Source organism: Hetaerina americana, unplaced genomic scaffold (genome assembly GCF_022747635.1).
Source record: "Hetaerina americana unplaced genomic scaffold, ioHetAmer1.1.p SCAF_2, whole genome shotgun sequence".
Lineage (NCBI taxonomy): Eukaryota > Metazoa > Arthropoda > Insecta > Odonata > Calopterygidae > Hetaerina > Hetaerina americana.
This window is the reverse complement of record NW_027286763.1, coordinates 34,005,893-34,030,301: the sequence shown is the minus strand read 5'-3', so window position 1 is coordinate 34,030,301 and position 24,409 is coordinate 34,005,893. Positions and strand designations below refer to the sequence as shown.

General features: G+C 36.8%; 1 protein-coding gene across 1 annotated transcript in view; it reads left to right on the top strand.

Moving 5' to 3' along the window:
• LOC139687781 (uncharacterized) overlaps nt 1-24,409 on the top strand; it is a 519,942-nt gene that overhangs the window by 479,589 nt on the left and 15,944 nt on the right. The window contains exons 10-14 of the mRNA XM_071585075.1: nt 4,289-4,533; nt 5,928-6,179; nt 9,560-9,721; nt 16,823-17,058; nt 22,720-22,874. Coding sequence (XP_071441176.1) covers nt 4,289-4,533; nt 5,928-6,179; nt 9,560-9,721; nt 16,823-17,058; nt 22,720-22,874 — 1,050 coding nt within the window. The remainder of the gene's footprint in view (nt 1-4,288; nt 4,534-5,927; nt 6,180-9,559; nt 9,722-16,822; nt 17,059-22,719; nt 22,875-24,409) is intronic.

Below are 24,409 nucleotides of genomic sequence, written 5' to 3'. Positions count from 1 at the left end.
CGAAGAAAATTTATATTCGAATATGATTCAATATAAATGTACTTTCCATGTTAAATAGAAAGACTTGTACTTTTCCACAGATTTGTGGAAATCTGTGGAAAAGTACAAATCTTTCTATTTAGTATGGATATTAAATTCTTCCACGAAGTGAAGCCTGAAACAATAGAATATATAAATGTACTTCCTTAAAATCGAATGCACGCGTGTTTTGGGACCGTTAAAAGCATCTCTTCCAGGCATAAATAGAAATCGCGTCATCCATATGTATCATAATTTTTTTCAAGTTACTTAGCTCTTGCTAGTTTAGCATACTTTCAAGTTGCGAGGCAAGGCATAATTTACTCAAGTTGTCATTAATAAATATACATTTCCCGATGCAAGAATATATATAACAAAAATAAGAACACTTTCTTTCTTTTAAATATTGCCCAAAAGAATTTTTTAGGGAGTTTAGAAGCGCAGTTTTGTATTCCATCTTTGGTTAACTTCTTGAGTATACTTGCTCCTTCGTTTGCCAGGTGAAAGCTAAACTACACGAAACTTGAGAATAATTCCATACTCCGATTTTCGTTATTCTCCTAGTAACTGGGTGAATTCATCAAAATATTTTACATGCACAACAATTTATGTTTTCACTGTCGAGTGTACTGTGGCATAATTTTATGGATTAAGGACGTATGTAGATATCTTTGCGTAAAGACAAATCATACAACCTCCTTTAGCTAAAATGGGTATTTTCACTCTTCATTAACTGTTGTATCAATTTATCTCATACAATATTCCACCTATATTGGAGAATCTTCCAACGAACAAAAACCCTATGCTGAGTAGTGCGTGAGCTAGCCACTGCATATTCAATGGTCGGCAGACGAGGTCACGGTGGGGGGTGGGAAGGCCCAAGAAATCGTTAGTCTTCTTATAAACGAGGAGGGTTTTGTACAGATGGTGGAAACATCCTCGACGTCATACTTGTGAGACCGAAAAAGTGGGTAGGGGAAGTCGATGTCCTTCCGGGGATAAGTGACCATTCAGCTGTGCGTATGTATCTAAACTGTGAGAGGGCTCAGTATAAGGGGCTAGTAAACAAAAAGATAGTTTGGCAATATAAACGTGGTAATAGGGAAGGGTTCCAGACCTTTTTAAGGGAAAAGTGTTTGCAATGGGTAAGTAGTGGGCAGAATGTAGAAGAAATCTGGAAAACATTTAAGGGGATAATGGAGGAGGGATTAAATAAATTTGTCCCGAAAAAAATTCTTAAAGAAAATACTGATCCAGAGTTCTACAACCGCAAAATTAGATCCTTGAAGAAAAAACTGAGAGTGATTCACAAAAAACGGAACGAGAGCTCGGAATGGCTCATAATTTACAAAAAATTAGTTCGTGAATTGAATAGAGAAAAGAAAATAGCCAAAGATAGTTTTCTACAGAAAATAATCGGGATAGATAATGGAAATAAATTTTACAAGTACCTCCGGAGGAGGAAAGACAACAGGGAAAACATAACAGCTTTAAGAAAAGAGGATGGAACACTAATCGTTGATGATAAGGAAAAGGCTAATGCGTTTAATAATTGGTATGCAAGTGTATTTAAGGTTATAGTAAATAAAAAGGATCCTGTAGATACATCTCTGAGTCAACAAGGAGGCGAAAAAATATTAAATACCAAAAGTATTAAAACGACGAGAGCATAAATTTTTTAAAAAAATTATGAAAATGAGGGCAAATAAATCAAAAGGGCCGGATGGTATCTCAATTGACTTGCTTAAATTGGGTGGTAGTGTAGTTTCAAATTATATAAATCATTTATTCAATGTTACCTTAAACAATAATGCCCTGCCAAATGCTTGGAAGGAGGCATATGTTACGTCAATTTTCAAAGGAGGAGATAAGGCACTAGTAGATAATTATAGACCGGTAAGCTTGACATCAGTTGTATGCAAGCTATTAGAAAAGATAATGGCTGATTATCTCTGGGACTTGTGGGAGAGTGAGAATTGGTTGTATAGTCGCCAATACGGTTTTATAAAAGGGCACTCTTGCGAAACTCAGTTATTAGGGTTCTGCCAAGAAATGTTCGACTCTATGGATGCGGGAATAGAAGTGGATGCTATAATAGTCGACCTGTCCAAAGCCTTTGACAAAGTTGACCACGATCGCCTAATGCTTAAGATGGGCCAATTGCCACTACACACAGATGGAAGAGTAATCTCTTGGGTCAGAAATTTCATGGAAGGTCGAACACAAAGGGTCAAATTAGAAGAAGTGTATTCTGAAAAAACAAGGGTAACATTGGGAGTCCCACAAGGAAGCGTACTTGGCCCGCTCTTGTTTTTAATATATATAAATGATCTCCCAATAAATATTAATTCTCAGATAAGACTTTTTGCAGACGACTGTATTATCTACAGGAAAGTCGAAAATGACAGAGACCGTGCCAAACTTCAAAGGGACATTAATAAAATGGCAGATTGGGTGACAAAAAATGGGATGGATATTAATGTTAGCAAATGCAAATCCATCACTTTTAGCAATAAGGTAAATGGAAACAATAGGGAATATAAATTCTCAGAAAATGTCATTCCTAGAAGTGATACTTGCAAATACTTAGGTGTATATTTAACTAAGGACTTAGGGTGGGGGCTAAATGTGGAGTACATCTATAAGAAAGCTTTCAAAACTCTTCATTGGGTGATGAGAAACCTCAAAGGGAGCGTTAGAGCAACCAAGGAGAAGGCTTATCAGACCCTAGTAAGACCAATTTTAGAGTACGCTTCTCTTGTATGGGACCCTCATGAAGAAGGTCATATTAAAAAACTGGAAAAGGTGCAAAGAAAGGCTGCCCGATATGTACTGGGGAAGCATAGGAGGATGGAGAGTGTGTCTGACATGCTAGAAACGCTAGGCTGGGAACCTCTAGAAACTAGAAGGAAAGTAAGCAGACTTTGTGGAATGTTCCGAATTCTGAAGGGGGAGAAAGCTTGGACTGATCTTAGGAAAGAGGCGGGGAACCCAAATTTTATAGGCAGAAGTGATCACAAATTTAAGGTAAAATGCCGGGCACAGAGAACAAATAAAAAAAAATTCTTTTCTAAATAGAGCAATTGTTGAGTGGAACACCTTACCTGCAAAAATATTCGAACCCTTTCCTAACAGAGTGTATACTTTTAAGAATAGATGTAAGGCATATATGTAGTAATTTGATTGATATGTGGTGTATTGTATTTTCTGTAATAGCTTAATTTTCTTTTTATTTATCTTTTTTTCTTGCTGATTGATGGTTGTAAATGGGATGGGGATCCACTTGTTTTGTTAAAGAGATTTGTTTTGAAGTCTGGTTTTATGTATTATCTTTTGCGATTATTTGGGACTTGTGTGCCACCTGACAATGTCTATCAGCACATGTGTATTTTTAATAATAATAATACATACCTCAGACCTGCTCGGGTAGCTCTCCGAGAGGAGGACCTCCAATAAAAGGCCTTTCTGTGACTTTTTCTCGTATTTCCTCCCTAACTAAACTGAAGAACAAATTTTCAAAATTCGCGGAATGAATAGTGTTTAGTTTAAAATATGGTCCTGCATAAATCTCATTAAACGAAACGCTGTATCATTACTCAAACCTGTAATATTTCCAAACGAATAAAGTTAAAGGTTGTAAAAACTGAAATATATATTGCTAGACACACAGTACTGGTATTCAAGTGAGTTTTCTCCCTAGATTCTGTCACCAACAGAGACTTACCTATATCTATTGATTTTAAAACGATATAATGTTTAAATGTTTATTTAAATGAAACTTAAATGATAGGTAATTGACAATTTAACGTTATTCTTTTAAACCACATTAGATTGCATTAAAATGCGGTTAACCTTTGATTCTGTTGCATACTATGACTCAAATTCCTAAAGCCTTGTAAAATTATTTGCAAAATAATTATCGGTTCTTTCCATTAGCCTAAAAGTTTATCTCTTATTATATCGTCCCCAAATATGTGTTAAATTGTAATTTTTATGGGGAAGCTCACAAAAAATTAGCTTTGAGTGTTCTTTACCCACACCCTTTAATATAAATTTTAACTAGATAAATATTTTCTTTGGATTAAATTGATGACGCTGATTATCAACTAAGTTAAGGGTCGTCTCGTCATGAAATGTTAGCACTTATTAGGTAGTAGTTCCCTTGTGTGGCTTGGTGTTTATTCAAAATTATGCCAATTGGTCGACCGTTAAACCCCCTTCAGGAGCTCCCCTCTGTTACCACCACCCTCACCCCATCGCTCGTCAACAGGTGTCGGTCGTGACGAGAGACGAAGTGGGAGCATACAAGCCCTACCTCTGGGAGCAGTCAGTCTTTGACAAGGGCCCCATGTTCCGAGAGTGGCTGTTGACTAAGGTGGTGAACGGCGAGCGGGCTTCGTATTCTGCGCCCAAATTCGCCCGCATGCAGGAAAGGACCAGGAGCCAGATGCTCGAAGACATCGTGGCGAACCTGCAGAACCACGCAGAAACAGGTCAAATACCAAAACCGTACAGGTGAGCATGGAACTTGCAAAAGACCTTATTCACAGGTATTTTTATTGTGTTAGATATGTTTCGGAAAGTATATTAGCAGCCCAGCCCAGCGTAAAAAACCTTTTTCGTGTCAATTGATGCCCAGGCTATTGCTATTACTACCTCCTCCACACTTCCGCATCGGAATTTATTTGCTTTGCGATTTTTGGTTCCTCTTTATAATTTATTCTTTCTTATTTTGTTTTTCCATCGCAGTAGCTTCCTATAAATTACCTCAAATGACAAAATATACCGGGGGTTATAAAAATAATACCTATTTAGTGTTAGTTTTGTGCTGTAATTAGGTCCTGAACTAGATAAATGTCAATATCAATGTAAATAAATACCAAAGGATGTAATACCAATATCAATACCAATAAATGTAAATACCAAAGGATGTCATTTCCCATCCCTTTAGGTGGTTTGGTCAGATAACAACAGTCCCTGGGCTCAAATAAAAAACCTCGCCTAGTTTCTTTATCTTCATAACAATAACTTTCATTGAAATCATAAAACGAGAGAAATGCTGCCCATCTCGGGGTGTCAAACTGTTATTTTAAAGTTCTCTATAGTTTGCGTTATGAGTCTGTTCACTATTTTTATATGCTAGTTCTTATCAGTGGAATAATCAATGTACAAAATATGGAGTCGATTTTCGGTTTGATTGTTTTGAATAAATGTTTACAAATTTACTGCTCCCTCAATCTGATGACTAGCTTGAATTTTAAACTTCTGAACGTCAATGTGTTTCACGTAAATATTTACGACCAGATGCGTCTTGAATTTCTCAGTTGATATGAATTTCACGTGGCATTCAGTTGGAAGCTTCTTTCACATCGGACCTTCATGCCTTCTCGATATAGTTGGAGGTGCTCAAAGATAACTTGTTCCTTTTTAAAACTTTAACCTTCTGAGGAAACGCTCTGAGGACAAGATTATTTGCAGGAAATGCCTCTTTGCTAAAAATCATTTTTCCATTGCGCTAATTGTATTCACGAGTAAAATTCAATACTTTTTGAGAATACCAAAGGGTGGGGATTCCTTCACTAATGATTATTTTTTAGCATAATCACTGCGTTTGGAAGATTATTAGTTATATTTCTCATGGACAATCGAAACTAACGGTTTTTTGGATCTGTAGACAAATTCGCTAGCTTTCCAAGTGAAGTCTTGCTTCCTATGACTTCCATTCTGCCGATGCATATACCATAGTTTATGTATAACTGATGCATTTTGACTTGCTCCTTCCTGGTTTGATGTAAAATGATGCCACCTTAGGTTGTGAATATGCAATGTGGGAGAAAAATTGATAATCACAAATTTCGACGGGCATAGTGCAATATTAATATGCAAATTTATGCAATGTCTACCGACAGGCGTGGATCGTGGCGTCCCATTGGTCACATGCGGCCCTCGAGCCCACTCCTCGATTCCGTCCGCGATCAGTTCGAGGACTACGACCAGCTGGCCAAGGACTTCACCCGCGTCTTCCTCAACGTCCCAGCGTCGCTCGGGGGTGCCGACGCCAACAACAACGCCGCCCTTTTTGACGTGTGCTTCATGGTGGGTCAAAGCAAGCAGAAGGTCAAGTTCATCGGGGTGAGGGCAATTCTGGGTGTCAGAAGCAGGTGTGTATCCTCAAATCCATAATTTATAGAAAGCCATTTACTTCAAAAAGGCAAGCAATCAGGAATGCAACCACACACTCAAACGATTCAACTGGATTCCCAGCTCTATACTGCTGGTTTCTAATACAAAATTTAGCAAAACTCATTTCTTCTTTAGAAAAGATTATTCAGTTTGAGACAGGGCCCAGTTTTATTCAAGAATGGAGTTAAATAAGCATGAACAATGACAGTTTTAGACTCTTATTTAATTAATATTGTCAAGAGTTTGGAGAGTCAAAAATGGTTGAAAAAGTGGTTGCCCTGCATACAATAATTCTTAGTAGAGCTAAAAATATATTACAAAAAATAAATCCATGCAAGGAGTTTGAGGAAAGGAAATCTCGTCAATAAAGAAAGCAGTGCAATTGCAGAGTCACCAGTCAGACAGAAAAATAGAATGCATTTTGGCAAGTATCCCATTTTAGCCTTGCTGACGGTATTAATAGGCTTTTGTTGAAGAATTTTACATATTTTAATATTTGATTCCATTTTAACAATGACGAACTTATGCAATGTGTACGTCTTACGTTATTAATGTATGGTAATATAAATGATGAGGCATGAAGGCTTCAGAAGTTATATTAGATAAATGTCCTCCTTATCATCCTATGTAAGATTCTCTGGCTAGCATGTTAGGCTTACTTTCATATCCCTCGTCATTTACTACCATATTATCATCTTCCATCTCGTGAGGTTACTTGGGCTGGATCGTAGGGCTCAATACACCACGTGGTACTGAAACATTTCCTATATTTAATGTGGTACATTTCTTCAGTTTGTTTCTATAACCACATTTCATATCCAGGGTATGTTCCGAAGGTGATGCAATTATTGTTTAAGTAAGTTATTGAACAGATTTGCACAAACACTTAAAATTCTTCAAAGTATTATCCATGGGCCTCTACACATTTTTTCCAGCGACTCTACCATGACCGGTACGCGCCCTGGGAGGCGTCTTCTGGGACCTCTCGGAAGGTCTTCTTCACGGCTGATTGGATCTCTTCTATGGGCGAGAAACGGGTTCCTTTCAGGTCTGCCTTAATCCTAGGGAACAAAATGAAGTCTGCTGGGGCGGCGTCAGGGCTATAGGGGGGTTGGGCAGCGTTGGAACCTGGTGTTTGGCCAGGAACTCGCGGGCTTGTAGCGCGTTGTCGTGATGGAGTTGCCAAATAGTGGAGATGTCCCTTCTGGTCCTGATGACCCTTTTTCGGAGTCTTTCCAACACATCCCCGTAGTAGGCAGCGTTAACTGCCTGTCCCTGAGGAACAAACTCCTAATGGACCACACCGTTACTATCGAAAAAGACGATGAGCATTGTTTCCACTCTTGATTTGCTCATTCTTGTCTTTTTGGGCTTGGACCACTGGTTTGTGTGGCACTCGGAGCTTGGGGGATTTTTTCTGAGTCCTGTTCAAATACCTAGGTTTCATCATTAGTGATTACGTTGTCCAAATAATCAGGTTAATTTTGAATGCGTTGCAAAAGTTCACTTGAAATTTCCTCTCGATGGGTTTTTTTTGGTCGTCTGACAACACCTTGGGCACGAGCTTGGCGCACACTTTCCTCATCGCTAAATACTCATTAACAACGTGAAACGCAACAGGAGACGATAAGTACAGTTCATTGGCAACCATCTTGATACTCAATCGACGGTCAGAGTTCAACAATTGTCGAACGAGACACTTTGTTGTCGGTTTTGCTGGTTGACAGACGTCCAGAGCGTTTTTCGTTGTGAACCTCTCCCCGGGCCTCCTTTGAGGTCTAAACCCACCTCGAAACTTGTAAGTAGGAAAGAGCAGAATCACCGGGAGCCTCACGAATCATTTTTTAGTCTGAACTAGAGGTTCTTTCAGTTTAGCACAAAACATAATTGCGTAACGTTACTTGATGGTCGATTCCATTTTTTTCGTGACACAATCGGCGCGCTAAGTTATAGGATACCTGAATTCCTACCACTTCCACAGCTTAATGAGAACTGAGACCAGTTTTGCAGCAAATATTACGAGCCCGTAGCGTTCTCTTCACCAACTCCAAGTGATTCGATCCCACTCCGACCAATAGGAGCGGCGCGGGAAATTTAATTGCATTACATTCGGAACGCACCCTGTATACTTGATTTATTGCCAGATTGAAGATTTATTGTAAAAATTAATAACTATAACAGGAATAATTGTAATCGATTTGAAAGTACTCTAATCTTAATATTGATTTCTTCACGGTGCAAAATAAGCAGGTATAGCTAGCTAGCAAAAAAAATGCAAAGCTTTCATTTTATTTTAAAGGGCTCATATTGGTTGAAGATTACCTGTCGCGTTGAATTGTTCTCCAATGTAGATTAAATCAATAAATGAATTTTTAGGAGAATCTGGCTAAAAAAACTATTTTTGCCCCAAAGTCTTCGATATCTTTACTATTTTCTTATTACCAAATGAAGATATATTATGGTTGCTCTTTAGCTCTCTGCAAGAATAAGAAATCAGCTTCAATTGGGGCAGGTAATCGATTTTAAAAACATAACTATTGCGCAAAACTACTTTTTGCATAATTTTTGTCATATTCTCACTTCCTTTCAATCTTGTTGATTTTTGCTTGACAAGTTTGTTCTTCTCCCAACTAATGCCATATTATTATTTTTTAACTTCCAAGTATTAAATAATTAATTTATACTTTTGAGAGTTTTTCTTTTCCTCAACCAAAATATTTATCAACTTTAAGGGGAAAAGGCGAAAATAGTAAATGAAAAAATGTATAATAATAGTATGAATTTAATCCCAGAATAGATATAATTTTAAATTTCTTATTATGAGTGCATCCACTCTATCAGTGCTGGTGTGACGTATCGGTTGATAATCGAGATGATTATATCGAGAGCCAGTATTCAAACACGGATTCCAACTTAAAAATAAAAAGTCGGGAAAGATGGTCCTAATTCAAAGAATTGTCTTTTTATTTTTCTTTTAAGGGTTTTTCGTCAATTTTGAATTTCCTTTCATTTTAATGATCTCTTTAAAGTATATTCTTCTTCGTTCCCGCGAAATTAAATTAATTATGTACATTTTCAAGCACTAAACGGCCCGCAGTTAAGCGTTAATTATTATAAATTACCGTCATTTCATCTTATAACTACTCAAATAATGCTTTTTGTGGGCTCAAATACACTTTTAAATTAGCGCTGTCCACGTAAATAAGGATAAATTTCTAATTCAAATGAGCATCAGGCGGAAATATATAAAAGTCGAGCGTACAGATCGTGGTGTCACGACACTCCCAACATTCTTTCCATTTGATTGCTGACAGTGACCCGTCCTCTCTGATGCTTTCCTCTTCCTCTCCCCCGCCAGGGTGTTCCAGGAAATGTTGTACGGTATCTCCACGGGTTTTGGATCACCACAGGTGCCTGTGGCCGAATTGCTGGCACGAGCCGTCCCGACCCTCCATAGTCCACAGCAGAGCAAGCCGAAGAGCAGCAACTTCCTCCAGGTCCCTGATATCGAAACACCGCGGTGAGTCATAGAGAGATAGTTTCTCTGAACCAGGGACAATTTTTGTAATGATAAAAATGGAGATAATAATCTCCCTGATTCAAGTTGAGAGAACCGTCACGTTGATATTTTCCCCGTTTTACCAAATTTCCTTCGTCTCTCTCTCGCAGTCTGCTCGCCTGTACATAGAAATGGCAGGAGCATAGCTTGCTTCGATAATGCTAGCTGAATCGTTCGCCATCAGTGGCCATATCTTCGAAACTCCTGCCAATTAGAGGTATATTTAACGCCCTCTAATCTAGAGTTATAAAAGTGTAAAAATAAAACTTGATACCAGCTGTAATTAAGGGACGAAAAGTTTTTAATCTTGGTTCTTTGTATAGAGTAGAATCTTTAACGACAAACAATTTGAATTGAGCCACATTAAGCCGCACTCTTGAATGTTGAAGTTTTTTAAGATCGTCTGACTTCTTCTAATGTTACTGTAATGACTGAGATTTCTGGTATAGATACTGGTTTATGGCGGTTAATTCAAAATCTTGGTATTAAAATAATTCCATTTCCATGACACAGTTAAGATCCCATATGAGTATTCCGTTGGAGAAAACAGACCCATTGAGTTAGGCGCGTTAATTCAGTGTCCTTGGAGATTTCCCTGCATCAGCATTGGCGTCACAGTACGACTTCACTCGATCTATCTGTGTTTAGGTTTCATTTTATCAAAATTAATTAAATGCACGCTATTGCGGCCTTCGAACAGAATTTTTAGCCAGTAATTCACTTTGTTTTTATTATTGTAATTAATAGCGATTGGATTAACGATTATGAGAGTATTTTCAACTTATTTTTAACGCCTAAATACGCTGCATGTATGTTTTCACTATGATTAGGATGCATGCTGCATAAAATGTTATATTCATGGGAAAATCGAAAATGTTGACTCTCTCTAAGGGACTTTGCAGACGCATGCAATGTTCTCCGCTAAAACAATGTGAATGGATTTATTCAGCCACTAATGCAAAGTAAGTCTAAACATAAGGTCCATCTACTCGTATGCGTGTACCTTCCAATACACCAGCTTTATTTCTAATGCATATCAATTGGCTCAAATTTTTAATCTGATTATGACTATATTCTAGCAGATATCAACGTCCAATCTTGTGTGAAAATATGGCTGCCCTAATTTCCCAGGCATTCATCGTAATAGAAGAGAATTTATATACCACTCGTGAAAGCAGGGATATGCGTGTTGGGGTCATAATCGGAAAATCGTGCTATAATTTAGAATAAAATACATAAGAGACTTGCTGCTGCTGAAACCGCGGCGATCAACCGAGCCTGAAGTTGCCTAGGAACGAACCGAGGGTGGATCAAACGGGTCGTGGAGCCGAGTCCAAGTTTCATCTTTATGGTTGTCGTTACGCCCGGGCCGTTTTCACGAAGCGCCCCTGTTTCCAAAGGGAATGACGCATAAAAATGCATTCTGTTCGGTATGTATAGTTTTTTCTTTGTCTAAAGAGTTGAACCAATTCCGTAACAGCGAATTTTACGGCGATTTGAAATGGCATTTTAGTAAGCTTGGTTACCTTTTTTATTGCTTGCGGCCAAAAAACGGGTAAACGCTCTTCCTTAAATTTACGGACCGTGCTTTGTATTATTTTGGTATCATTAACATTTTAAAAGCACGAATTTTGAAAAAAAATCATTGTTTTTACGCGCACAGTTTCGCCATTTTAAAAATCCATCCCCCTATTTGAAAAATGCAATAACTAATATCTTAATAAAATAAAAATTCGTCTCACATTTAATTATTTGCAAGATAAAGATGCAATGTCAACGTAGGAAGAGGAATTTTTTCCTCCACAATGAATAGTTATGCCAAATAAATTTCATATTATAATTGTAAAGACTTTTTTCTCGTTCAAGGTCTGTCCTAAAAGTAGTAGGGCTAAGTCGATTAAAACAAAATTTTTGCCACAATTTATACGTTCACTCAAAAGTCTTTGAAGAAGCACCCACCTTCTGGAAGGCGGCGTCCGGAATTCTAATGAGCTCCCTCGTCACGACCTGCTGTAACGCTTTCACCGAGCCGTGGTGACGTCCTTCCGACACGGATTTGAGGCGGGGTATAAGGAAAAAGTCTGTTGGGGTAACGTCAGGGCCGTAGGGTGGCTGAGGCTGGGTCAAGAAGCTCTTGGCAGATCCGCATGCGAGTTTCCTTTTGTTCGTCAGCGAGAGAGCACTCGCGGCACCATTTTCGTCGCTTTTTGAGGTCAATGGGCATCCTGAACGTTCGGCGTCTTCAACATCTATCTCTACCCTCCCGAAACAACTTGTGCCATTCAAAAACACCCGATCTACCCATTGCGTTATCACCATAGCATGCCTTGAATATTTCATGAGTCACTCCCGATTTTGCTCAGTTTCACGCAAAATTTGATGGCATAGCGCTGTTCTAATAACTGGTTCATGACGGAGCATAACGAGGTTACATCATAGAGGTTTCGCAAACGAACGATCTGCACTCCGCAAAGGCTGGGACGTGGCTGCCACTGGTTTGTAGCCTTTCCTGAGGTTCCACTCCCTGACACTCAGCCAGAATAACCGCTGCCCGTCATCCGTTTATCACTGAATAAATACATCCTACTACTTTGGGGACACACCTTGAGTTGTGGTTCAAAAATCATATGAAAAAGCAGCAGAAACATTTTTTATATTTCCGCGTCGCATCTGTGCAAAATACTCCGAAAATTTTTATTCAGCCAAGACTTAGGTCGATTACGGTTAATTTCTGATAGTTGGAAACTTAATTTGTATTTTAGACCTCGGAGTAAGCATTTTATTTTGACGCATCTGGTAAATTTAGAATTGGACTAATTATTTTCTGATATTTTTAAACTAGGAAACGGTCAGTTTACCTGTCCGCCCATATCTATTTATCTCTCTTCATTATTACTGGATCACATTTATTACTGGACGCATTCCGGAGAATTACTAACCATTGTGAAAGGTATGCCGATTTGAGTAATTTTAAGTTCAAAATTGCCATCAGGACACACCCTTTCATACCATATCAAATCGCAGAATAAAATTATATGATGGTACATAAAAACTGCGTTTGTAGCAGCCAAAGAATCATCATTAAAATTCATGAGTGCCATCCACTACGGCATATTTGCATCCGTAATCCATTCTATCACAGAATTTTGTCTCTTGATGGTCCTGCAAGTGAAACCGATTTAACCTGAAGTCGCAATGAAAAGTAAATGTAGCTTTAGGCGGAAAAGATTTTCAGGTGGCTCCAAATGTTTCAAGAGCTTTCATTGCCGTTTTTATCGAGCATGAGAACATAAATGACACGGCTTAAAATACAGAGACAATGAGTAAAATCAATAAGTTGAAGAAGGTGAAAACCAAACTAATCGCAAGGCAAACAGCAGAAGAGGTTAACTGCTGTCGATAATAAAACTTCATAGTTAAATTTCCCAGGATATAGAGTAGAATAAGAGCAAAGATATTTAGGCGTGAAGTGGATATCAAATGCTAAACTAATTTATTTAGTACATAAGACACTTTTCTAGAATATCCCTTCAATACTAAAAAAGTAGATCTACGATGATATCAATAGAACAAGTATTGAATTAATATGTAATACGAATCATTCATAATATATTTTCATTATATAAATTCGATATTGTCTTAACCTCATCTCATCTAAGCACGTTAAGTACTTTTTATATGGTCCATATCTATGAATTTGCTACATGAATAGAAAGCAATATAAATTATTTCAAATCTTTCATAATCGCCAAATATCAGTAAATTTCTTCGCCCATCGAGCTAGTCCCCGTAAAACCTTCATGTAATTTGTAAAATTAATGAGGGCCACATTAAGTAATAATTTGAAAGCAGGTTTCGACAATAATTCTTTGCATTAAGTTGAATGCCTTTGACACCGTTTTGGCGCTTATCTGTAAGTTGGTAAATGGATTAAGATCTGAATAAAAGTAGCAAAAGGATGAATTACTGCAACGTCATGTCCAGATACTCGATTATTCTACGGTATTTTGAATCCTGTAATACTCTATATTGTTACTAAATATTCTTGGTAAATGTGTATTCTTACTGTTAGAGTAATTTATTTTTGCTTTTATTTAATTCGACTACCCGTGCCAAATTATTAGCTTTAAGGTAATATAAATGCTTTTAAAATATAAAGCGAATCGAAAAATGAACCTTAAAACTTATTCACCTTGGTACTGCCCTTCGCGTTTATCTTTCATCCTAAAGTAATCTCATTGAAAATCCGACAATCTGCTGCAAATAATCCAAATTTATATTATATATGAGGTTTTAATTCCATTAAAACAAATAAATTGCAAATCCCAGCTGGAAATGCCTACTCCGAGCCTGAAGCGCACCTGAGAGAACGCTGAGTTTTTTTACAAGGAGAATGGAGTCTAGAAACCTCTCGAAAAGAATTGTCTTGAAGCTTTCCTTCTTCTTCATCAGAGTGCCATTTCACGACTCTGAAGATAAAGAGAAGACCACTCAACCTAATACACATCTCCCCTAAGGCCATCGGCCAAGAGACAACAAACGCTCATCCCTCTCTCACTTCCTCCACATTCCCATTTTTGCTGAAAACACGCCCCCAATCCCCTACTTCCTTATCGCACGCTTCTTCCTCTAAGCACCCTCACCCACTACATACCGTCTCCCTTATCCTCACCAAGCCACCCCCCACTTTCTTAATTTCTTTTCGGCAAACATGAATATCCTTCGCGTGTGTCTTTCTCGAATGAGCCGGATCCCATAACAGTTCGCGATCTCAGTATTGAATCTCTTCCGAGTGTTGGTAAGGGGATCCCAAATTCTGTTTTTATAAGCATAGCTTTACAGGATGATTCATTTAGGCAAAGGCGCTGCAAATGAGAACCAAATATAAAAGCAAATTTTAAAAATACATTTGATTAATAGCTCTTTTGTTAAAAGATGACAAAAACCGAAATCCTCTACTTTTTCAAGGTTCAGTACTTCTGTGGCCAATTAGAGTCACTACGCCAATGGTTTGTGAACTGATTTTCCGATCGAGGAGTTAGATTGAATTATTGAAATTGGTAGGTGTTTCAGTTATATCTGAAAGACGCTAACACTACTCCTCAAGTAATTATACATTTTGAGTAATTTACCGCAGAATATAACAAAAATATAACCCCATGAAGCAACGTATTACTGGTATTTACACTTTCCTCAGATCGGTGCTTTAAGCAATAAAACACATCTTTGAACAAAAGTATACAAAATTCGGCATTAGATTCATTGTGTGGTATTTAATTCTCCCGGAAAAGGCATGCTCTGTCATATTTTTTCTTTATAGCCATTTTTAATATGAATTACTACAGAACTATACCATAACTTAACGATTTCTTCATTATTGCCTTTACTTTTATTTTTTCTTGCTAATTTTTGAAGTCCTTCAATTAATATTTAAATAGTTTCCACGTCTTATTTAACATTGAGTCCGTAAGGTCTAGTAACTTTAACGCCATGGCGCTGAGCAGAAATTTTTGCGTTGAAATACAGGAGGATGAAAATGAAAAAAAGTCTAAATCTTTATCATTTTGTGTCTCCAGTCAATTGAAGGTATAGCAAAGTTTTGCATATGTTAGAAATAATAGTAAAATGTTGGCAGAAATACCAGGGTGATGACTCTCACGTTGAAAACTTTTATGTTGCGCTTCAAACGATCGCATTTAATGCTAATGAAGTGACGAGTAATGAAAATACGAGGATATCGTATGCGACGATATCTTTGTCTTCTGTCAATATTTGTCTGCTTTAAAATTGGCCCCCTATCCTGATGTGTGAATTTCACGCGACGTTCGGCTTAGTACTAGGTGAGCTCCACCTCATCTATCAAACCGACTTTCGGTTCGATAACTGTGGTAATGATAACAGTATGGCATAATGCTTTTTCGTCCAACGATAGATGGCATTAACTTCGCTCAAGAAAAACTTCGATCTCGAATGGCGAGTTTTTAAATTAAATTTAGAAGAGGCAGAAAAATCAAGGAAACTGTACAACTCAGGGAAAAAAATTCTATTTGACTTATTTCCCAACTTTTACCAAACTAGCTGAGGGCCCTAAGGCATGTGTAATTCATACATTAGGAGTAGGGGAATCATATCCTTCCATGTCAGAATCCGTGCCCCCTGCTGAGCGAATATTCAGTATATATACCGAAATAGAAATAGCTGTAACATTTGTTTTGATATCGAGCTGGTGTAAAAGGAAGTTAATTCAACTATAGCTCTAATACCCCCCCTCTCCCGAGAAGGTGAAACGTAGATCCAGTTGAGCCGCTTAGGTTGTAGCCAATCGATTTTATCACTTGGATAAGCTACAAATCTTATATGGGGTTTACCATGACCATCCTCACGTGCGAAACTACATTCAAATATCATAGCTACAAACCGATCACTCCCTTGAGACCTAAAAACACTTTTATACCTTGTAATCATACACTTTAATAGTAAATTCAATTTCTATGCCTCTAGTGTCGAGGTGTTTTATTGGAAATGCAATTGGGCTCATCTCTATTAACATTGACAGACGCTCATGTCCGTTCAATAGAATTACCTTGGTCTATTGCTCAAATGCGGTGATGACGGATGGCCCTTCGACACTTTGAATGAGCGAGGAATTATATTTCTCTTTTCTATGTGAATTATTGCTTTCAAATTTGACCCGCCGAAATTCCCAAAGAGTGAAATTTTTACTGCCCTCTATCAATTTGAAAATTGTAGCATAATATTTCGCTTCTAGCAACAAACTCTTAACATTATTTTAGGTACTCCTTGTAATATATATATATATATATGTATATATATATATGTATATATATATATATATATATATATATATATATATATATATATATATATATATATATATATATATATATATATATTGCCCGAATATTAAACATAATACGTCCATGTGTATTCAAAAAAACAGTTGAATCCTAGGAACATATCTTACTATACATTTTATGCATAAAATTAAATCCCTTTCCTCTGAAGCGTCTAAGCATTTACCTTTTTTGTTTTCCTCCGCAGGCCGAAGAGCGTGCCAAACTCCCCGATGGTGAAACGGGCCTTCTCGCGGCTGGGCACTATCACAGCAGGCTGGGGCCGCAGCATCCGGAAGCACCACCAGCAGAGCCAGCAGCAGTCCTCCGCGGCATCTTCCTCAGCGGCTGGAGGTGCGGGCAGCTCCAGGGTGTCTGGCTCGTCGCCCGCGACTTTAACGGTCGAGGACAGGAAGAAGTGGTCCAGTTCGCAGGACTGCTCCAGTGCGTTTATTGGAATCAGAAAACAAATAGAAAAACAGCTCGTTTCTTCGTAGCGGTAGGCACGAGGAGCGAAGTCATGGGAGCGAGGTCGCTAGGGGGAAATAGTCAGAAGGAGAGAAAATCTCGAGGATCAGGGGAAATGAAATGTCTTGTGAGCGACCGGTCAGGTTTGCCAAGCGACTCGTTGAATAAACCGCGAGATCCTATGAATGAGCTCGGCTTTGTTGTTTTGAATGTTTTCAGACTCGACTGCATAAACTTTTTTTAATTCTTTGGTGTGTTTTGAACAGCATGCATCAAAACGTGTTTTTATTATATTCCTATGAGAATTTATATTCGAACACGATACTCGCAAAGCATACTATGGATTTGCCTAATTGAGTCGTGCCCGAATATTTGGTTTACTTGAATGCAAAGTTACAGTGGATATACATTTTATTTTTACGATCAAAACTCGATTATTTTTTAATTTAGACTTAGGTTTTATTGTGCATAGCAGTTTCTTTTGCCTCACTCTTTCAAAAAAGATTGTCTTTTGTAGTGGATTGGTAATCTACAGGCATACTAGTCCGTTTCTAAATGGTCATCTGGAGATTGACAAGTAGACGCTTGAGTTTTTCTTCGATTTCCTTTTTCAAATATTTTTTACCAATCATTATGATTTTTTCTTTCGATGTTTTAAAATGTATTATTTTTTACCTCTGGGGAAGGAATTTCCGGTCTTAATCTGCCCTTTTCGGCCTATACCCATCACCTGTTGGAAACGTTTCTGCTGCCTTATCAAATGAAATGATTTTTTTCACTGAATTCCGTCAAGAGGCACCGACTTAATTTGCGGTGATTTTTTTCGCCTTAATTATGATTAATAATGCCGTCTCAGTTAACTCGTTAGCCAAAAGAATAATTTGGTAAATCTTATTTTTTCCCTTAAACGAATTGCAATTGCAAAGCACCAAAAATTTAACTTGGGAATTGAAAGATTGAATCAGTCAAACATTTAGTGTAACTGGCCCTTGATAATATACGCGATAAAATTACTTCCTTACCTTTTTCTTTTTTTCTTTAAGTTTCAGATTCCTTTTTGGACTAATCTAAAAATAAAATCACTATTGCTTGAACTTTATAATGCTCAGTCAATATGGACTAAGGTTAAAAAATCTTAAGGACTCTTAAGAATGATACTCTAAGAACGCAGTTCCATGACTATACTTATGAGGTTTTGCGATGCAATCTACCTTTGCAGGTGATCTATCCATAAAATTCAACGTATTAGGTTAAAGTATCATCCTTAAGTGTATATATAGCGTGCAAAAACAGAAAGATTTACTTCATTTTCGAAGCCAAAAGAGCGCAAAACGCAGTTAGGCGTAAATGTTTGATTCATAGTAGTTATAGCTTATTCAAAATTACCATAAGAATAATGCCGAAGAAAAAACTTCATCGAAGCCGCTCTTTTTTAGCGACCCGGCGGGGAAATTTGAAATTATAATAAGAAACATTGAAGCTAACGGTATTTACGTAGGGAGTTGTGGTTTAATTCGAGTTTGCCAGCACTATCTCTAAATGCGTGATACGTACCTAGACCAATGTCAGATAAACCCGAATATTTAATCACTTAATTTTCATAATTCGTCTATCTCTAAAAGATACATAACACTTTTTGAAAGACTCACGGACGTGAATAATAATGTATAACACTTAGCACTAGTGGACACAGACAAAAACACAGAAACACACAAAAAAAGAGACTCACTATTTTTCGAATTTTCGGTGGTCGTTGCCACCTTTATCAAGGAGGAGAGGGACAGAACTCTGAAGTTCTACGTTGCCACCTTTATCAAGGAGGAGAGGGACAGAGTTCTGTCCCTCTCCTCCTTGATAAAGGTGGCAACGACCACCGAAAATTCGAAAAATAGTGAGTCTCTTTTTTTGTGTGTTTCTAAAAGATACATAATATTCTTATTTACACTTCACGGCTATTATATACAGGTAAGATTAGCCCCATATTCCTCAGATGTATTTAACGAACAAAAATGACTTAGCCTAATATTCGGGCATAATATCGCCGTACTTAAAATGAATCTTCAGCTATCATAAAATATCCCTAGCGTGCTACAGCTAGCTAACAAATGATAATTGTTTGATTCTTATGTGATGTTAAGAATGAGATACACAACGCAAGCAAAAGCAAAGAATTACTTTTTCTGTACCAATTGCTTCACGATGGCAATGATTTTCGGATAGTGCATTCATATCGCTCATAAAGTTTGGATTGTTTTTTAGTATTTCCTAAAAGGCAAGTGCAGTTTCAATGACCCATCTATATAAGTGACAGTTTTCTGATCTCGCTGAGCACACCAGTACCACACTGAGGAATTCATTGCCCCTCCATTTGTAGCGCTCAGGACATTATTTTGCGCTTAAATTCCTCTCAACATCAATTAACAGATATTTCAATATTGGCTAGATGACATATTCATGGGCATCACATGTCACTTTATCGCTCGGGAAACTATGAAGTGAGGGAGAAAGATCTTCATACCCATTATTACCACTTCCGATCTATTTACCTCTGCGATCTGATTGCTCACCCCTTCTTCCCCTCCCTCGTCGTAATCCGCCCCCCTTTTCTCCTCCCACTCTCCGCTTCTCAACTTCGTTCTTTCTCCCGTATCCCCAGGATGTTCCTCCGTCAACCACCACCCTACTCATTACCCTTCTCCCGTTCACTTGCATTTTCGTTGAGAGAACTTGAGATCCCGTCCTCATCATTTTCGAGAACAAGACATGATGTAGCGTTTGGAATAAAGCATTAATTAAACGTATCTAGGTTTGGCAGTCAAATTCAGTTTATGGTTTAGCCTCCTGGCAAAAGAAGCGTTTATAAAGTGAATATTTTCATGATTTTATTGGAAATGCGTAAATCATTTCAGTCTCAATTCATGTCCGTCAAATATCTTCTAGTGACTGTAATTTTAATCTTGATACATAGTGGGAACATCGTTACTTTATTTTTCAAAAGAATGATCTGCAGGTGTGCATAAATAATGTCAACAGATAGTAGAAATGTTCTCATTTCTTTTTTTAACAGCTGGCTTGAAAATTTAAGTTCAAAATATATTTGGCGTACATTTTACCAATAGAGAGAGAATCACGTTTCTTTCGGACCTTGGAGGTTTTTGGTCAAAATTCATTCGATTTCCGCACCTCCTTATCCCAACGTCGAGACCCCCTAAAAACTAATATTCCACAGTAATTCCTTCTTTTCCGAAGAGAGAGCTTAATTTTCGTCTGCGATAATTTTCCATATTCTTTCTTTGTGTGAAATTATTTCATAATTGATTAATAAATACGGATCCAACTTTCATGACCATCCATTTTCGCGTCATTAAATGAGTTTCCTTTCGTCAGTAATCGGTGAATAATGAATAGAATGTGGAAATATATGCTTAATCGGAAGACAGCAACTTCCATAACTCTGTTGAGGAAGTTGCTGAAGTACGAAATGGTACATCCAAACGCTTTGGTTTTCCAATGAAAACTTTAATGAGTAACTTAAGGTTAGTCATTTTCCACTCTCATCAGTCAAGGAAATTCATTTTCTAACCTGCCAACTCCAGAACATTTTTCGGATTCGTTTTCACCACCTCTTCCGCTCTCCCTCCACGCCCCTCTCCGACCAACCACTCCCTCCCATTACTGCACTCCCTTCCTTTACCAGCATATCCCAGGTTCTAACTCCCTTAGTAATTCCCTATAATTAAGCTGGTGATTTCCACTCTGACCCTGCCGTATATAATGATGGGGCAAGCCACCGATTAGAGAAGGCCACTACGGTCGAATGGATTGGGGGGGGGCGAGTAGGCCCCCTCAGAGATCTGTTAAATATCCTGCTACCCCTGACCGCGGACGTTACATCGAGACATATCACCGATATTCTGATACCCCTGTAAGCATGGGTGATTCCATTAATTTTGTCAAAGTGTAAATTAAGTTTTTTCTTCCAAAAAAAGGTGGAATCACAGTTCTTCTAAAACATATGGAAAATGGCTATCGTTGATCTATGAACATTGGCCATTATTTATGCTTGTAAAGTAACAAAATGGAAGAGCGAACGTAAAGTGATGACCATATGATTGGGGGTGAAGATTGAAAAAGTCTGGTGCTGAACAGAAGTAAAGTTGCTACTTACTGGGCCCGAAACATGGACTCTACATGAGCACACAGCCACAAACCATTGACCCCTCTTTTACAATAAAGATCTTAATGAACCCAAAATGATTTACTGTAATTTTTTGGGTACCAGATCTTCCTGGGAAACCATAACCGGAACAGGGAAAGGAACTGGCCCCCCTACCCTGATATGTGAATTGTACACGCCGTCAGGCTTAGTACTGGGTGAACTCTACCATTTACCTTCGGGTTACTTACGGGGTTATGGTTTTTTATAAATTATAATTATTTGTATTTCACATTTTTGCAGCAAACATAAAAAATTGACAGAAAATAACTTCGATAGTAAATTATATTTAATTATATTTTGAGTTCATCCTTAGGCTTTATTATGATGACATAAAAACAAAAAAAACTTATTATAATAGATTATGTGTGGCCTTGTATCATCTGGCAACTACGCTCAAACTTTCATTGTTTTAATCGTTGCGACCACTTAAGAACTGGTAACTGGATCTAGACCTTATCATTATCGTGAACTTGAAACTTCTTTCTAAGACCGGCTTACTTTGAATAAAGGAGTTTGCATAAATATATTCATATATATATATATATATATATATATATATATATATATATATATATATATATATATATATATATATATATATATATATATATATATATATATATATATATATATATATATATATATATATATATATATATATATATATTTCTATAGCAAATTCTAATGATATCTTAAAGCAAAACAAACAGGCAAATGACTTTTTAGGAATTTCCTCTGATATCTACATATTTTTAATTTGTTTCCAAATGTCCTCAGCCTAACCTTTTATTGATGGTTATGAATTTATTTTGGCTTAAAGAAATGCTGCGCACTTTTGTCTTGTATGAATTATGTATTCCACATAACCTTGCGGTTTTTTTTCAATATCTGATTCCAATTACAAGCTCTAAATATTGTGCATGTTCAGATGTAATGCCTTAAAAATATTTTTTACCTACTCAACTACATGCATCAGTTTTCTTTATATTCCATTTAACAATTCATGCACTTGACTTTTTCAATTTAATATCTTTTATCAATTTAATTTCATCAAATATTCATTACATGTCTGCATGATTTCATATTTACATTAATCTCCAGTAATTCTTTTATGAATTACTTTATTCACTCTTTACCACCATGAGTATTTAAAAATATAATATTAGGGAAGTAGTATCTAAATATAATGGGAAATATTTTAAGATAGGGTTGTATACCATCTCTTACTATTCAGCTTTGTAAAATTTATTTCTCAGTTAAGATTAATGTGTATAACTTATATTTGTATTTGTGGTGTTCACAACAAATTTAGCAAATGGCATTCTGGTAGGAGGAGAGTGGCATTTAAGAAGTAACAGGCAATGAAGGATTGGAATGTCTGATAGCCCAATTTGAAAACTCATATTTTTTTTATTTAGGGAAGGATGGAAAAGATGGGAAGGGAGGATCTGGTTCAGGAGGTGACAAAGGTGCTGGTACATCATCATCAGGGGTACCTCAGCTTGCTGTGCCAAGACTCAGTGTTTGTGCAGATGCTCAGAAAGTTGACAGAGCTAAACTAGCTCAGACTGAGGTGAGTCTTAATATCTAATGAATGAATCTGATATCTAATGAATTTTCTGAAAGAACTGAAGTTATTCAGGTCTTTAGATTTGTATATTTATGAATGCAAGCTATAAAAAAATTCCACAAATGCAGTCAAAATTTAAAAATTAAATCACTTCTATTCCCTCAATTATTTTTATTAAAATTGAATAAAAGCTTTGTATTTCCAATCCTCTGTAGCACCATCTTGGTTACCCAATAAAAGGGGATAACATAGCATGGGGTAGTTATTAATTGTTTTAAACTGATTGCAAGAATAAACAATTAAGCAATAGTTTCTTTGATAGTTGGTTAAATTTATGTTTTATCATATTGACTGCCTTTGGCATAATGTTTACATGATTCATTTTTCACAATGCTTTCATTTCTAATTCAATAGAAATATTTTTCAGTAAAGCTTAAAATTATACAGCATAGAAGGATACCCCACAGGCATGTATTTTTAGTATTGAACAGATAATGGTAAAAAATATGGTTAAAACCGGCCGAGTTAGTGATTGGATTTTTTAGGGAGCAGTTCTATTTTCTGGAGCAAATTGTGCAAAAATATGTAGAATATATGAGCATTGTATACAATTCAAAACCTTCTAGGTAAATAATAAAAGAGTAATCAGAGACAAATTGATAATTATAGTTGAAATAATGGTGAATTATCAGTTTATTTTGTTCTCATTAGAGTAACCTTCAAAGCTAAATTTTATTCCCAAATTTTACCGCACTAAATAAATATATCTATTTTCAAAATCTGAGGACCAAAATGCAAGAACCAAATTATTTTTCTTTACTTATTAGTATTACTTCTAACTTTAAAAATACTGCTCAGCATATTAAACAACAATGGTATGTAAATAAAGTTAAGCCAAAAAGTATGAGCAGAGTTTTCATTTTAGGGCCATTAATATCAGTAACTGTCAAAGCATTTGCTAAACCAATAACAAAGGCATAATGAAGGGGAAGAGGATAGTTCACCCAAACCTCTGGAGTCCAACCTGGCTTGGGTGGGGTGATTTTTGGTGCCAGTTCAGTAATTTCATAAGTCTATTTATTCCTTGGTGCATGAAGTGTCTTAGTGAGTATGATCCCAAAACTTTTGGCAAATTCTCATACCACCTTTCATGTGTTTTTCTGAAGTGAGCTTCTAGATAAATTGATTTCTCATTCCCAAACACAGCAAAGTTCCATTTAAATCTTTCTTATCAAATTTCTTCACCATAATTTTAAGATAAAGTTTTCATGAATTCACTGACTTACATACTACTAATTATGGGATCATTCATTATTGAATAATATGCATTGTTATTACATTTTTGTTTCACACAGGAGAATATTTATTTATAACTCAATATTTCTAATCTAAACTATCATAAAATGATTTTGTTTAATTCAGCAATTCTATTTAGTAACATATCTCAGATCATTTTTTCTTAGAATTTTCATATGCTTTTTAAAAGAGTACTTTTTCAAGATTAGAGCAACAGAACTCAAAAAGAAAAAATGTAGCAT